This window comes from Leuciscus leuciscus, assembly GCF_965113295.1.
Source record: "Leuciscus leuciscus genome assembly, chromosome: 11".
Taxonomy (NCBI): Eukaryota; Metazoa; Chordata; class Actinopteri; order Cypriniformes; family Leuciscidae; genus Leuciscus; species Leuciscus leuciscus.
In genome coordinates, this window is record NC_138735.1 from 15,110,051 (window position 1) to 15,125,451 (window position 15,401).

Here is a 15,401-nt window from a genome sequence, read left to right on the forward strand (position 1 = left end):
AAATGCTGGGTTGTTTCAACCTATGTTTGGGTCACATTTGGACAAACCCAACTGTTGGTTTCAATTTTTTTTATTAAATTGCAGTTATTTTATAAATTAATAATTAAATTAATTGCTACACAGAAACGTTTACATTCATTGTCACGCCTGCCAGCCGGAGTGCCTATGATAGCCACCAGAGGGCACTGCGCCCTAATCCCTTGCCATTCCATCGTGAACTACATTTCCCATAAGCCTTTGCCTGGACTCATTATTGTGTGATTACATCCAGCTGTGTGTCATTAGCTTGTTATGTCTGTGTATATAAGCCATGTGTTTCTTCTCACTCTTCCTCTTATGAAGTCTTGTAAGTGTCACACTGCATTTCTGAGTGCTCTCCCTCCGGTTATCCATGTTTTTGGTTTTGACTGCCTGGTTTCCTGGATTTTCTGTCCTGTTGTGTTTTTGGATTATCTGAACTGTGTTTTGACCTATTGCTAGGTGGGCTAGTAATCAAGGCTTCGTGGAACACTGAAACAGTTGAAGCAAATGTGCCGTATTGTGTCGAGGCTTCGAAACAATCTGACACCTGTCTTCATGTTGACCCCTAGTGGTCAGAACAGTGTAAATGCAACAAAAACCCAGGCCAAACATGCATAAAAACACCTATTGCAATTTATTTATTTTTTTGATCAAATCTTTCAAATGCAATTATCTAATCATTTAATAATAATATCAAGTGTCTATATGTTCTTTTATCAATTGGGTTTGTTTTGTTTGTGCTATGAATGGCTTAACTAACAGGCCAATAAGAGACTACCATTATTCATTTTAATTATACTAATGTCTTACAAATGTATAAAAGCAACAGACAGTTGTTCATTGGTTCTCAGTGACTCCTCATGATTTATCGGTTGACAGAGATTATCGCCCCCAATGGTGAACCATTGAAATTTCGAAGTGTTTTGAAACAGTTATGACAAATTGAAGCCTCGTTTACTGAAATCACGTGACTCTGGCAGTTTGATACACGCTCCGAACCATTGATTCGGAACAAAAGATTTGTAAAGGTTTCAAAGCTTCATGAAGCAGTGTTTTGAAATTGCCATCGCTATTGCCTGTTTTATGGATTACGATTCTGGGTTGCCCCAATAAAAGCTGCGTTTGAATCTTCATCCAAGTCTCTGGGCACTTTGTGACACATATGTTTAATGGCACCGGAGGAGGTGCGTCAGGCGGAAATGCACAGTAACATCTCACCTGTGTTATAAATTAAACATCCTGGGTGTATCACTTTATCATTTTACTTTATTATACTTGACTGTTGTCTGGTCAACTACTCAATATTGTGCCAGGCCAATTATGGTTGTTAACTGCATTCTTAAATAATTTCTTGCATAATAATAATAAAAAAAGGCCTATCAAGTAGGCTATCAACAGGAAGTTATGACAATGATCAAGACTCTTCTTCTCTCTCTGTCACGGGCACAAATGGTGTATTTGAACAGGTGCAGGGCTTATTTGATTAGTCTGTTAAGTCTGTCTGAGTATCTCCATGCCTGTTTGAACTGAGACTGTCTGGTCATGTGCTTCTTTGTGTGTGTTCGCTCATGCACATGTATGTGTGTGTGTGTACTTCAGTATAAGCACTGGATGAAAGCATAATGGATCTCTTGTCCCCTGACAGTTACAATAACAACATCTGTGGTCAAAACATCAGAGTGTGTGTTTGTGCGTGGTCTTCATCATGTGTGTGCGTTCTGGCCTCAAATCAAGCTCAATTGCCATATCTGAATTACTGAAACAAACACAATTATACTGGGAGATTTGCAGGCAATGCTCCCAACTGGATATTTTTCCATATTTATACAACATGTCGTTTAGCCTGTCACGCCTGACAAAGACGAGTCAATAAACCATTAACAATGTGTCTTATGTTACATATCAACAAATAATTATGTCCTAAAGTTTTCACTGGCATATTGATTCATGCTCAGGTTTCATGTGAATATAAACCATTGTTTATGGACGTCCACTGCTGTGTGTTGACATTGAATGTTTCCCTTTTCCACAATTGGAGAAGATGGAAGGAGTGGAATGACTCTCATGTGACATGAAAGAAATACGATTTACTGCTTTTTTGATTTGGCTGAGAGATTAAAGTCATATGTACCGAGTTTAAAGACATTTACTTCATATCACATCGCTCTGCTACACATACAGACCAGAATACTCATATAAAATCCACTCACCTATAAGACCAATCAGCCAACAGGTACAAACAACAACTATTGTAGACTTGAGTGTCCCATTACAGCATTATAGGCACAACATATTTTTTTATTATTTGTTATGAGATGCATTAGATATGTTTGATGAAGTACTGTCTAACTATTATCTACATTGCCTGAAAAGTATCTAGTTAGATACGCCTGCATCCCTCATGGTTGCAAAGAGCAACCTTAATTTATCTTGACATAATCTACTGAACTGATATAGTTACAAATGTTATTATAACATTTGTGCAAGTGTATTAAAAACAGCAGTCCCAAAAATGCAAGTAACACAATAAATAAATGATAACAACTGCAGTCCAAAAAAAGGATCTTTTCTGAAGGTTAAGCAGCTTATTTTATTGATCATTTGTTGCAAAATCTTATTCTGTATCCTTCTCATGCAAAGTGGCAGCTATGTTTTTACAGAAACACAATATGAGCTGGGCGTCAACTAGCCTATGATCTATGTCAGTCACGTGGTAAAGCATGTGAGAGCTTGTGCGAAACTTAAAGCCTTGATAGCTGTTATGCAATAACCTCTTGAAGGTAGAACAGGCTTTTTAATAGTGACAAGGAACCCCGCACAGTCCAATTGTGAAGTATGTCACAGTTTCTAACTGATTACACTTTCATTGACTTGTTAAATGTATTACTATTGTTCTAATTTGTGCCTGAACTTGATGGCGACCCAAGACCAAACACTTCTACAGTCACACATTTGCCTAAAAGTAAAATACCAACATACAAATCTCATAGCCATATAAAAAACAAATCTCTTTAAACTTCCACAATGACAAACACTGACCCTTCCTGTGAACTTTGGCAACTGTCTGAACAACTTGTTCTCACTCTCTTGTCAGCAAACAGATAATAGTCTCTATCTTTTGTATTCTTTCTCTCTCCCTTTAAACGTGTACATATGCGACTGTATGGCATCACTCACCATAGTGTAATCCACTTAGACATGAACACATGACACAAACAATGCGCCTTTCAACTTCTAACTTTGCACACATTCTCAAAACAAATATCAAACAAAATATAGTGAGCAAAGTCCTTCACTTCCTTGAACTTTCACAACTTCCCTTAAGGGCTCTTACGGCAGCTTCTAAAACTCTAATCAAATGCATATTAGTTGTGCGAGTTGGTCAAAGCCAAACTGAGGATTACCACAGACAAAAGTCTGGGGCTACCTTGTTAAATTTGGGGTTACACAGAGAGAAAATGAAAGCCTTGCGATCTAATTTCCGTCACATCACAGATTCACCACCAAACAAACAGGGCCGGCATGGCAAGAGATTAGAGAGGATTATGGGAGGAAAAGGAACGAGGAAAAAGCCTTTGCTTTCTATTCAGTGCTTCCACCAATTCTGTTTCAATCCTGATCCAATCCCCCTGAAATTAGGCCCGGGGGACAAAGACGGACATGAAAGGATTGGAATGGGGTGATTGGGGTGGGGGTGACTCTAACTGTGAAGAGCAGAGGGATCCCTGGTGATGGCCGAAAAGAAAAGGCCGGGAAGGGACCTGTTATTTAAATAATGCCCTCAGTTCATTTTACTGAGCATGCCAAAAAATGAAAAGTGGCAACATGTGGGCATTACAGAAGGATTTGGAAAAACGGACTACTCAGTAGGTTGTTCGAACAAGCAGAGAAGCCTACTATAATTACGTTTGTTAAAAGTCACGTCCACCAAATACACGGATGCTAAGTACAATATATATCGGAAAAATGTCGGTTATCGGCCGATAACAGGGATTTTTATTTACCTTATCAATCAATACTCAATATTTATCAGCTAATTTAATTGTTCATGCTCATTTATCCTATTTTAATTGTTTAACTGTTAAATCTTTAGCAAATCTAAAAATGACTTACACACACACACACACACACACACACACACACACACACACACACACACACACACACACACACACACACACACACACATATATTACCATTCAAAAGTCTGATGTCAGTACATTGTTTTTGAAGAAATTAATCCTTTATTCAGCAGGGACACATTACATTGATCAAAAGTTCAATACTTAAAACATTTATAATGTAATAAAATATTATTTTACCGATTATTTTACCGATTTTACGAGAATGTAATATCTCGGTTTCAACTAAATTCTTAAGCATCTCAACTGTTTTCAGCATTGATAATAATAAGAAATGTTTCTTGAGCAGCAAATCATCCTATTAGAATGATTTCTGAAGGATCATGTGACACTGATGACTGGAGTAATGAAGCTGAAAATTCAGCTTTGCATCACAGGAATAAATTACATTTTAAAAAATATTCAAATAGAAAACAGTTATTTTAAATAGCAATTATATATCACAATATTACTGATTTTACTTTGTTTTTGATCAAATAAATGCAGCCTTGGTGAGCATTAGACGTCTTTAAAAAAATCTTACCGACGCCAAACTTTTGAACAGTAGTAGATAGACTAGTGGACCTAACATGTATTTGGGTGACTATCCAGAGTTCTCAACTTCACCAAACTCCATAAATTATTTGATAATCTAATTTATCTAGTGCTCTCCTTGAGTAATATGTATCTGTTCAGACGTGCAGCGTGGAAGTCTTAAGTATTTAGATCACAAATGCAAAATTGACATTATCAAGACCAAATACAAAGCATGTCAAACTGAAATTTTCCATCAGCTATCCAACCATTCACAAAAACATATCTCTGTTAAGGATTCTGACTTCTCATTGGTCTAACAAAAATGTCCACACTAGCATGGCACTCACCCTTGTATCTCCATTGCTTGGCCGGGCTCCATGACTGAACGCTTGCGCTGGGTCTTTGTGGTACACCTTCAGGCAGGAGTGATCTGTGATGTTCCTGTGCGGGGAGAAATCCACATCGGTCACATATCCAGACCAAACGTCACCATCGGATCGGGGTCGCGTACGGTACCCTGAAGGTCGGCCCCTGAGCTCTGCCACAACAGGGTGCACTAGGGCCGACGGTATATCAACACGCGAGAGCGGAGAGTGGCAGCGAGAGAGGTCAAAGGAATCACGAGAATAAAGCGATTCGCTGAGAGACACAGGCGAGCTGGAGCGAGAAACTGGAGATGAAGATGAGAAGCTACGACTCACTGTTACAAAATCCATGGTGGCTGAGATATCCGTTAATGTCCAGACTGTAATTCTCTGAAGGTCCAGAAATTATTTACTAATACAGCATTGAGCTAAAACATTAACTGTCTACTAACCAAGTTTGGCTATTTATGTTTTTAAGTCTCTATCTTCCTGGACCTCTCAAAAGGAGTTTGCCTGTTCTACCGATTTGAATAAAGTGACGTGAGCATTTTTCTCATGCAGTCTGATATGTGGTCATGTGGCTATTATTCACATTTACAGCCGTGATAAAAAAGGAGTTGTCTTTGGTACTTTGGTACATGTTGCATCATCATGGAATTGTAAATGTACTGACCGCTCCTCTGCCTACAGGACAATATGTGTATGAGTCACTATTTACAGTCTCATTAGATCTGAGAAAAAGTCAATGATTAAATTTGGTTGTGGCCAGTTTTTTTGTGGCCAAAAAAAACATGAAATCATTGGATGATCACATGATTCTTTCATATATTGGAGTGTTTTCTGCTGAAACAGGAAGTTTGAGTGGAAAGAACTGTCATACTCAATCTAGAAAACATCTAATTGGACAAAAATCTGCATAGTGCAAGCTGAGTCATCAATACTTTTCAACTGTTTCCCCAGAAGTGAAAAACTGGTCATTTTACAAGTATTTTTTGGGGTATTACTGTTTTTACTGTATTTTTGATCAAATAAATGCAGACTTCTTTCAACAACATTCAAAAAATCCCAAACAATACTGTATGAAAGGTAGTGTATATACTAGAAGTTAATTTAGTCAACTTTTAGCAGTATACTAGCATGTAGATAGCTCAAGTTTTCATTTCATCAGGTCTTTCAAAGGTGATTCCCAACTGAGAAAGTGTTGTGGTTTACTCTTAATTCTGTAAACAGGTAGAGAGATACATTAGGTAAGGAAAGTGTTTCGAGATCGGCTGGGGTGGAGGGAAAGATGAAAGACCAGAGAAAATGAGAGTGAAAGATATGCTGGAGTGTTTGTTTGATGTGTGACATAAGTGGTGGTATGTTAACATTAGCTGTGCTGGTGGGTGATGTATGACGGTTTATTGGTTTAAAGCAAGAGAAACAAATGATGTGAGGCCATTCTTACTTTAGCTGTCTCGCTTTAACTGTAATTCTGTTTAAATTATATCTAGTTATACTGTCTGTGTGTATGTGAGTGAGGGTGGCTTATTTACAGATGGTTCAAATAAATATTACTGAAGATTTTCAGAGCTATAGCTCCATATTACAGAAATAATTCACCCAAACTGAAAAGTCTGTCATCCTTTATTCGCTCCAACCAATATGAATGTCTTAGTTTTGCAAATGAAATTTGAGAGCCATGATGGTGAACATTTTCAGCAAATAACTTAAATTTCAATGTGTTCCTCACATAAAGCTATCATATGAATTTGGAAGGCTTGGAATATAGTGAACCAGTGGGATTGACTACTTTTATGACACAATTATGGTCCTTTTGTGACATTTTTCAGAGCTTGACAGTCACTAGTCACTGTATGCTTTTGTCATTTGGTAAAAGCTGCATGAACATTCAGATAAAAATCTCATTTTATGTTCCACAGCAGAAAGAAAGTCATACGGGTTTGGAACAGCATGAGGGTGAGTAAATGATAACAGAATATTAATTTCCATTCATTTACAATTCTTTACCAGCTGCACAATTCCTGTAAAATCAATGCATGAGAGATTTGAGTCCTAAGTTTGTTCTCAAGGATAAAGCAATCGAACAGGAAAGAGAGGTGCAATTGGACCTCGAAGAATGTCACTTGCTGTGTTGATCGAAACAAAAGGAAGCATGAGGAATGAGGAAGGAAGACAGTAATCTGTTCAAACTTTGAAGGGAAAGTACACCCAAAAATGAAAATGATCTCATAATTGACTCACTCCAAATTTACACACCTCCTAGGTGTACATGACTTTCTTCTTTCAGGCGAACACATTTAGAGTTATATTAAACAATATCCTGGCTCTGTAATGGCATTGAATAGTGTCCTAGTTTTTGAAGCTCCAAAAAGCGCATCCATCCAACATAAAAGTAATCCATATGACTCCAGTGGGTTAATAAATGCCATCTGAAGTGAAGCGATGGGTCTTTGTAAGAAAAATATCCATATTTAAAACCTTATTAACTATAATCACTGGCTTAGAATTAGGAATTAGAAGTCTAAAACGAGAAGTTTTGAAGAAAAATGTAAGAGTATTTCGATATAAGAGAAGAGAAGCTACGTCTTACGTCAGGTCAGAGGTCACCTTTCTGTCGGAACGCGTACACAGTTGCCGAAAGCCAGTGATTATAGTTTATAAAGGTTTAAATATGGATATTTTTCTCACAAAAATCCATCACTTCGCTTCATAAACCATTTATTAACCCACTGTAGTCGTATGGATTACTTTTATGATGGATGGATGCGCTTTTTTGAGCTTCAAAAACTCGGGCACTATTAAATTCTTTGCAAAGCTGGGAAGAGCCAGGATATTATTTAACGATTTTGTTCGGCTGAAAGAAGAAAGTCATATACTATACACCTAGGATGACTTGAGGGTGAGTAAATTATGGGATAATTTTCAATTTTGGGCGAGCTATTCCTTTAAAGTGGCTGAATCTGATGCACACACACTCACCTGACATCAGTGAGTTCATAGTACACGTTCCTGGTCTCATCTTTGACGTAGATGGCGGTGCTGGGCGACTCCAGCATCTTCATGTTGAGCTGATGATGGAAGGCACTAACGAACAGGGCTCTGATTGTATCTACACTCGTTATCTCATTAGGCATGCGTATCTGCTTTGTGTCGTCTCCATACTGCAGATATAACACCCCTGAAAAACAGAAAGAGGAAACATGAAGAAAGATTGAGCGAAGCATGCAACTACACTGTTGTGTCTAAATAAATAAAAAATACAACACTTAAAACTATATCAGGAGTTTGGGCATCAGAACATTATAATGTAGGCTACATGTTAAAGGACATTTAACTCTTTCCCTGCCATTGACGGAAATTTACGTCATTTGTGAGACAACGCTTCCCTGCCATTGACAGAAATTTCCGACTTTCCATGTTTTCACTGTCATAGGGGGGCGCTATTATGCATCTTCTGAAAGAATACTGAATCTCCTGATCAAAACACAAGCGAAGAAGAAGCAGAAACAAGCAATATCATATGTAAGCATAAATGCATACGTAAAATAACACAATCATCAACATTAAACAGCATAATAAATCAAAACTGCCTAATGTTACTGAATGAAATGTAGACCCGTTTTTTTACGAAACTTACCCATATTCAAGTGTTGATAGAAAAGGAATGCATGAAGCTAGAATACAACTTTTTGTTTGTTTGTTTAAAAGTAGAGGGTCTGTTCTTTCTTTTGCATATACAGATATTCATACAACAAAATATTATGGGGGCCATGAAACTTTTGTGAAAATTATCAAAAATGCTGGCGGTGGCTGGGAACCTTTTTCAAAAACTCTGGCGGAGAAAGAGTTAACAGTGTCATTAACTATTATCATTGGCCGATATCTGATATGGCACTGATATATCATGCATTTCTACATGCGACCATATCGATAAATCACTTATCTCTTCTTCCATGACACTCTATGAGGGATCCACTCAATTCTATGTGTGGGTGTGTAAAATCTGGTGGGAAAATTTGTTGGGAAGAGCAAGTGTGCGAAAGAGAGAAGTAGGGTGTGGCCGAGTGTTCAAGGACGGATGGAGGGAGTTGTAATGTTTGCCCACATCGGTTCACAAGGGACCATATGAATGCAGATAAGTGAAATGTGTATTTCCATGTTCGCTTACTAGGTGAGACAACTGTTTGTGCGCGTGTGAAAGTGTTTGTTGTGTGTTAGATAGATAGATAGATAGATAGATAGATAGATAGATAGATAGATAGATAGATAGATAGATAGATAGATAGATAGATAGATAGATAGATAGATAGATAGACAGATAGATTCCACCCCTGTTTTAAACACACATTTCATTATGTGCTGCAAAGTATATACCATTACATGAAAGATTTTTTTGTTAAATAAAATGTTAATAAATAAATTAAATAAATGTCATGTTGCAGATCACTTAATAGCAGATTTTTGTGTTTAATGCACTTGACTCAGCTGCTCATGTAAACAGTAGACAGCTCACTTGGGTTTAGAACAGTCTCTGAAACTCTACACTACCATTTCACTCTAATGACCGACATTAATAACTAATTATCGAGCATCAAACAATCAACAGCCTATAATTCAGAAGAGCACCTTGGGCTGAATGCCAAGCCACATCTGAAGGACTGCTTTATTCACAATCACATACCAGCACTCTTAGACAAACGGGAAAAGCCTCAAAGGAAAAAGGTTCTAATTGTTTGAATTTTAATAATGTCCACATGAGACGTTTCAATCATCTCCATTCATACTGTTTACTGTGGAAAAAGATGATTAATTCTGATTACAAATTTATTCTTATATCATCCCACTGTCTTGTTGTCCAATGTGAAGACAGAAGATCTTTTTTTCAATCAGTAACCACCCTTTTCAGGAGCATTGGAAAATTTATTTTTCCCATTCATTTTCTCCATAAGGATCACTGTTATTTTATTATTGCTTATATACTAGTATTTGATATTTTGTATTATCTTTTATTTTTAGTTAAAAAATGTGTAATTTAGTTATGATATGGTCATGTTTTTTAATATTTCTATTTAGCTTTAATTTATTTTTATTGCAGTTTTAGTCATTTTAATACATCAACTTTAAAATATTTCAATTTTTTTTTTTTTTTTCGTTTAAGTTTTTCATTTAATTTGTATATTTATTTGTGTATTAACTTTATTTCGATTACTGAAAACTATTTAGTAACAATAACAAATCTGATCTGCTAAAGGTTTTAAGTTATGAATCAAACAGCTTTAATTAATCACAACATTACATCACAACATTACAAACTTTGAAGCGAAACTGAATCTTCCAAGAAAAACATGTATATTTAACATATTTTACCAATTAATGAACTCCATATCCCACGAAACTCTGAAAATAACGTTAACGAATAAAAATGGAACAATATGAAACTACTGACTAAACGGCAATATATAATCAAATAAAATGCAACGCATTTGCAGTTTATTGCAAAATATTAAGCAAGGCTTATATGATATTGTTAAAAATACATTTCTGTAGAGAAAAAAATGAATGGGATTTTTACTTCCAGTACCAGACTGTAGTGCTCTATTCTTCCAAAGAAGGTCTTACACAAACCTAAGATGACATCTCTCAACAACTGAAACTTAAGACCGCTGAACTAGAGGAATGGTGACTTACAGCAAGCAGGTCTCTAATAGATGCAGGTCTCCTCGCCTTTGTGTTTCTTCTGATTAAACAACATCTAGCTTTTCCCTGCAGGTCTGCCTACATCTACATCTTCTCAGAGGAATATTGAGGGCATAGTTTGAGTGAACACACTTTTTCTCCCCATAACTATCTTTCCAGATGGTCCTTGTTTAAACCGACCAATCAGAGTTAAGCAGCCAGAGAAAGCTCCCATTTCAAGGCCTGTGTGTGTTTGACCGTCATTCTATCTGGATGTAGGGAGTATTCGGAGTGTGCTGGTGAATGTGTGTGTGTATGTTGGCAAAAGAGTCCTATTTCCGTGTGTTTCTGTGTGTGTGTGTGTGTGTGTGTGTGTGTGTGTGTGTGTCCACAAGCATGAGTCTGTGCAGTAATGTACGCCTGTGAGATGTTAAGTACAGGCTATGAATTTCAGCTGTGGAGCCTCGTATATTTCCATTACATGAACCGATGATGACAGAGCCAAATTCGCTGTTATGACATTGAACTTATATACAAGAGACAGACAGACAAACTTAAGTAAACACACACTTCCACAGATACTTAAACTCTGCAACTAAATGGTTTAGCAGCCAGACGGAAAATAAGTAAGGCAGCAGTGTGAATGTGATCGCTCATTCATACTGGTGAATTCCACAGAAAGCTCAGCAGATTACCGCAGAAATCGAACACCCGTCATTCACAATTCGACACGCTCCTCAACCCTTGTGAGTTAGTTTATTTGCTTTCCTTAAATGTGAAATAAATATATAGACGTCAAAGTCATGATTTCCGAGCTATGCGTTTGCAAATGTGTTCTGAATTGTTCAGAATTTATATGAGGCTAGTAGTAGGGCTGCACGATCTTTGGAAAATGTTTATTTTTCTGATAAAATTGACATTGCTATGCAAAATGTGATAAATAAATACAGGTTTCCTGTGCTAGTATAATTTTAGATTATATACAAATATGGATATGTATTATTAATAATAACAATAAAGTATTCATATATATATATATATATGCAATATTCCACTGTGAAATAAAACTAATAGTATTTAAGATGATATAATAATTTAAGATGATATAAAAATGATATAATAATTATTTTATTTACATTACAACTGTAAAATTACTATAATAATAGTTATGGCTGTCTTCATTTCTTTATTTTCAAGTGATAAACCATCAAACTTTTATTTTTTTGGAAAACTGTTGACAGCCCTTAAATGGGATAGTTCACCCAAAAATGAAAATTCCATCATCATTTACTCGCCTTCAAGTTGAACACAAAAGAATATATTTTGAAGTATATGGGTAACCAAAAAGTTGATGGGCCGCACTGACTTCCATAGTTTTTTTTTTTCCACAGCATGGAAGTCAATGTGGCCCATAACTATTTGGTTACCCATATACTTCAAAATATATTCTTTTGTGTTCAGCAGAAGAAAGGAATTCATACAGGTTTGGGTGAACTATCCCTTTAGAGCTTCTTTTTTGTTGATATGCACTTCTCATCACAAGTTTTGGGAAGATTGGGAAGTTGGTGCGTGTTGCATTCCAAAATGCATGTTAAAGCGACTCAAACTTAGAGATAATAAATAAAGAATAATGATAAATAATGAACACAGTGTCAAGCTTCACTCCGAAACATAATAATAATCGCACTAAGCCATACAGCGATTTCAGTTTTATTTCAATTAATCATGTTGCCCTAGCTAGTCTGTCTTTCTGCATGGTTGCTATATTTAGAATGAGTGTATCTGTATATAATTTAGTATTTGTGTATCAGTGTGTATACCTAGTGAGCGATCCTTGGTCTGGTTAGTAGAGCGGACCACAGGCAGACTGGCTCGCGACCGGGAGCCTCGGGTGAAGGCGATGGGCATGTCACACTCAGACATGACCTCCAGAGCATCTAGAGAGACCAGTGAGCCGTGCTCCACCTGATCCACAAACACAGGAACTGGACTCTGACACACCACACTCTGCTTAGAGCCCCGGTTCTGTAGGAGGAAGAAGAAAAGGAGTGTTAGATAACATGCTGAATTCAATGACACGTCATTAGAGCAATTCCTGAAAACCATGGCACTTTTGGTTTCTCTGCTGGAAAAAACTGATTATACTAGCTTAAGATGGTCAGGCTGTTTTTAGGACATTGTAACTGGTTTGTAGAAGCTGGTTCAAAGTGGTCTACTAGCATAAACCAGCTGGATAAACTATTTTTGTCATCTCTGCTGGGAAAAAAAACCCAGCTCATACCAGTTTAAGATGGTCAGGCTGTTTTAGGGGACATGGTAGCTGGTTTGTAAAAGCTGGTTCAAAGTGGTCTACTAGCACAAACCAATTTGATAAAGCCATTTTTTGTCTTCTCTGCTGGGAAAAAAAGAAGATTACACCAGCTTATGATGGTCAAGCTGTTTTTGGGACAATGTAGCTAGTTTGTAGTAGCTGGTTCAAAGTGGTCTACTAGCATAAACCAGCTTGATGAACCATTTTTGTCTTCTCTGCTTGAAAAACCAGATCATACCAATTTAAGATGGTCAGGCTGTTTGTGCGGACATGGTAACTGGTTTGTAGTATTTCCTTCAAAGTCGTCTATCAGCATTAACCAGCTTAATAATATGATCCACTGGTAGACCATCTAGACCATCAAGACTAGTCAATGGACAGGATAGAACCTTTAGTAGTTGTCATTACTACATGCATAAAACTTGAACCACTCATTGTGAACAAAGCATAATTTGTCTGAATACATGTAACACACACTGCACATATTATTTAAAGCGACAGTCACCGGTCAACTGTGACCACTGCAATCAGTCATGCAGCAAGACACAGATCAGAATGACTAACCACACCAAAAACTAGATTCAAAATGTATTCAGAATTTATACATCGAAATATATTAGGACCTGCCTGTACATATATATTAATATAGTCAGTTAATTAACTTCAGTTTTTCCATGTTAGGTGATTTTGTGGTATTGTTAAACACACACATGCATCACACACTCTCATCCGTGCTAGTACTGACTCTGCGTGAACCAACGGTCTGGATTTTCATCAGATATCTTTGAATATCTATCTCAGAGTGCAGAGCGGACAACATCCCCTGAAATAACTATTAGGACAGAGAGAAAGAGATACAGAGTATGAAGGCAAAAACATCAATGAGGAACATATGCATAATAGAAACAGAAAATGTGGAATTCAGCAGAGAGAAATGATGCTAATGTTTGATAATACCCACAAACCAGAGCAGCTGATGAGCACTTTCACTGTATACATTTTAGAACCTTCAAAATGTCTTTCAAGTACTTCATCCTACAGGTATAGAGTGACAGTTCAGACTCATGCCAAGCATATATGGGCCATTATGCAAGTCGAAGAAAGGTCCACTGACAAACTGAGCACACACCATTAGGAAACTTTCATTCTTTAATTAACCACTACAAAATAAACATTTTATTTGTAATATATCAACAGATTTTTTAAAGGAGTATTTCAAGTGCATTTTGAATTGAAGGAAATGTATCTTCTCAAATGTAATTCACATGTCAGCATATACACACATGCCACATTTGTTTACAAGACATTCAAAAAGAATGACAGAATGTTAATTTTTGAGTGAACTATTCCTTTAAAGTTAGGTAACAGGAATCACTTTTAGTCAAATAAGTTTTATGAGTCATGACATCTGATAGGCTACAAAGTGCTTTTGATATTTAAATTACCTGATGCATCATTAAAAGTCATTGAATGTATGAACGAGCAGATCTCTTGACACTGAAACACCCACACCTGCGGTTTCTTGTAATTTAGATGTTTATTCATCTCTTTGATATGAGGTAGGAAAAGTGAGAGTTTGAACTTAACCAGATGAAACAGGATCAGTTCAGAACTTTCCAGACCACAGCAAAGAGTCCTGGGGTTCTTTTGAGGGCAGGAGGTGGGAAATTAGATCCACAACCATCAACACAAAGATATTCAGTGGGCACGCACAGGACAGGAGCTGTCAACAAACTTATGACAATACAAGCTCAAGGGTGTGTTTGTGCATGTGTGAGTCACCACAGGTTAACTCCTATTCTCAGACTCTTCTATAATTAGCTTAAAAGTTCATCATGAGTTCAAAAAGCATACCAAAACCAAGAAATACAAAATAAACACTATAATGTAGCTTAAAATTCTGGACAATAATATTAATTTTAGTATTAATATAGTATGTTCAAAAAGCACAATAAAAAATCTAATTATGTTAAAAATAGTACAATAAATTAGTATGAGAAAATAATCATAGTATAGTAAAAAAAAAAAAAAAAATGTACAATAAAATAGTACGACAAATTAATAATTTTATGTTAAAATGGTACAATAGTACGACTAAATAATCAAACTCTTTTAAATAGTACGACAAATTATTGTAGTATGTTAAAAGTTGTACAATAATATAACGACTGAATAATCATACTGTTAAAATAGTACAATAAAATGGTAGGATGAAAAAAAAACTTAATGTTAAAAATAGTTCAATAAGGCTATGTTCACACTTAGCGTCTTTTTTGACAAGAAAAAGTTGACAATGGCGTTTTTTTTGCAAAAAAAAAACGCTGGCAGCGTTCGGTTACAAATAGCAGCCGAGCGCGTCTTTTGTGG

General features: G+C 36.5%; 1 protein-coding gene across 9 annotated transcripts in view; it reads right to left on the reverse strand.

The window, feature by feature from the left end:
* The window catches only part of kiaa1217 (KIAA1217 ortholog), a 133,236-nt gene that overhangs the window by 22,168 nt on the left and 95,667 nt on the right, over positions 1-15,401 (reverse strand). For 8 of the 9 annotated variants that reach the window (XM_082183303.1, XM_082183302.1, XM_082183300.1 and 5 more), the window contains 3 exons: positions 12,544-12,748; positions 8,027-8,225; positions 5,027-5,120 (listed from right to left, as the gene is read on the reverse strand). In XM_082183303.1, the coding sequence (XP_082039429.1) occupies positions 5,027-5,120; positions 8,027-8,225; positions 12,544-12,748 (498 nt within the window). Of the gene's footprint in view, positions 1-5,026; positions 5,121-8,026; positions 8,226-12,543; positions 12,749-13,779; positions 13,870-15,401 lie in introns of those variants that run through there. The other variant, XM_082183306.1, reaches the window with a different exon arrangement.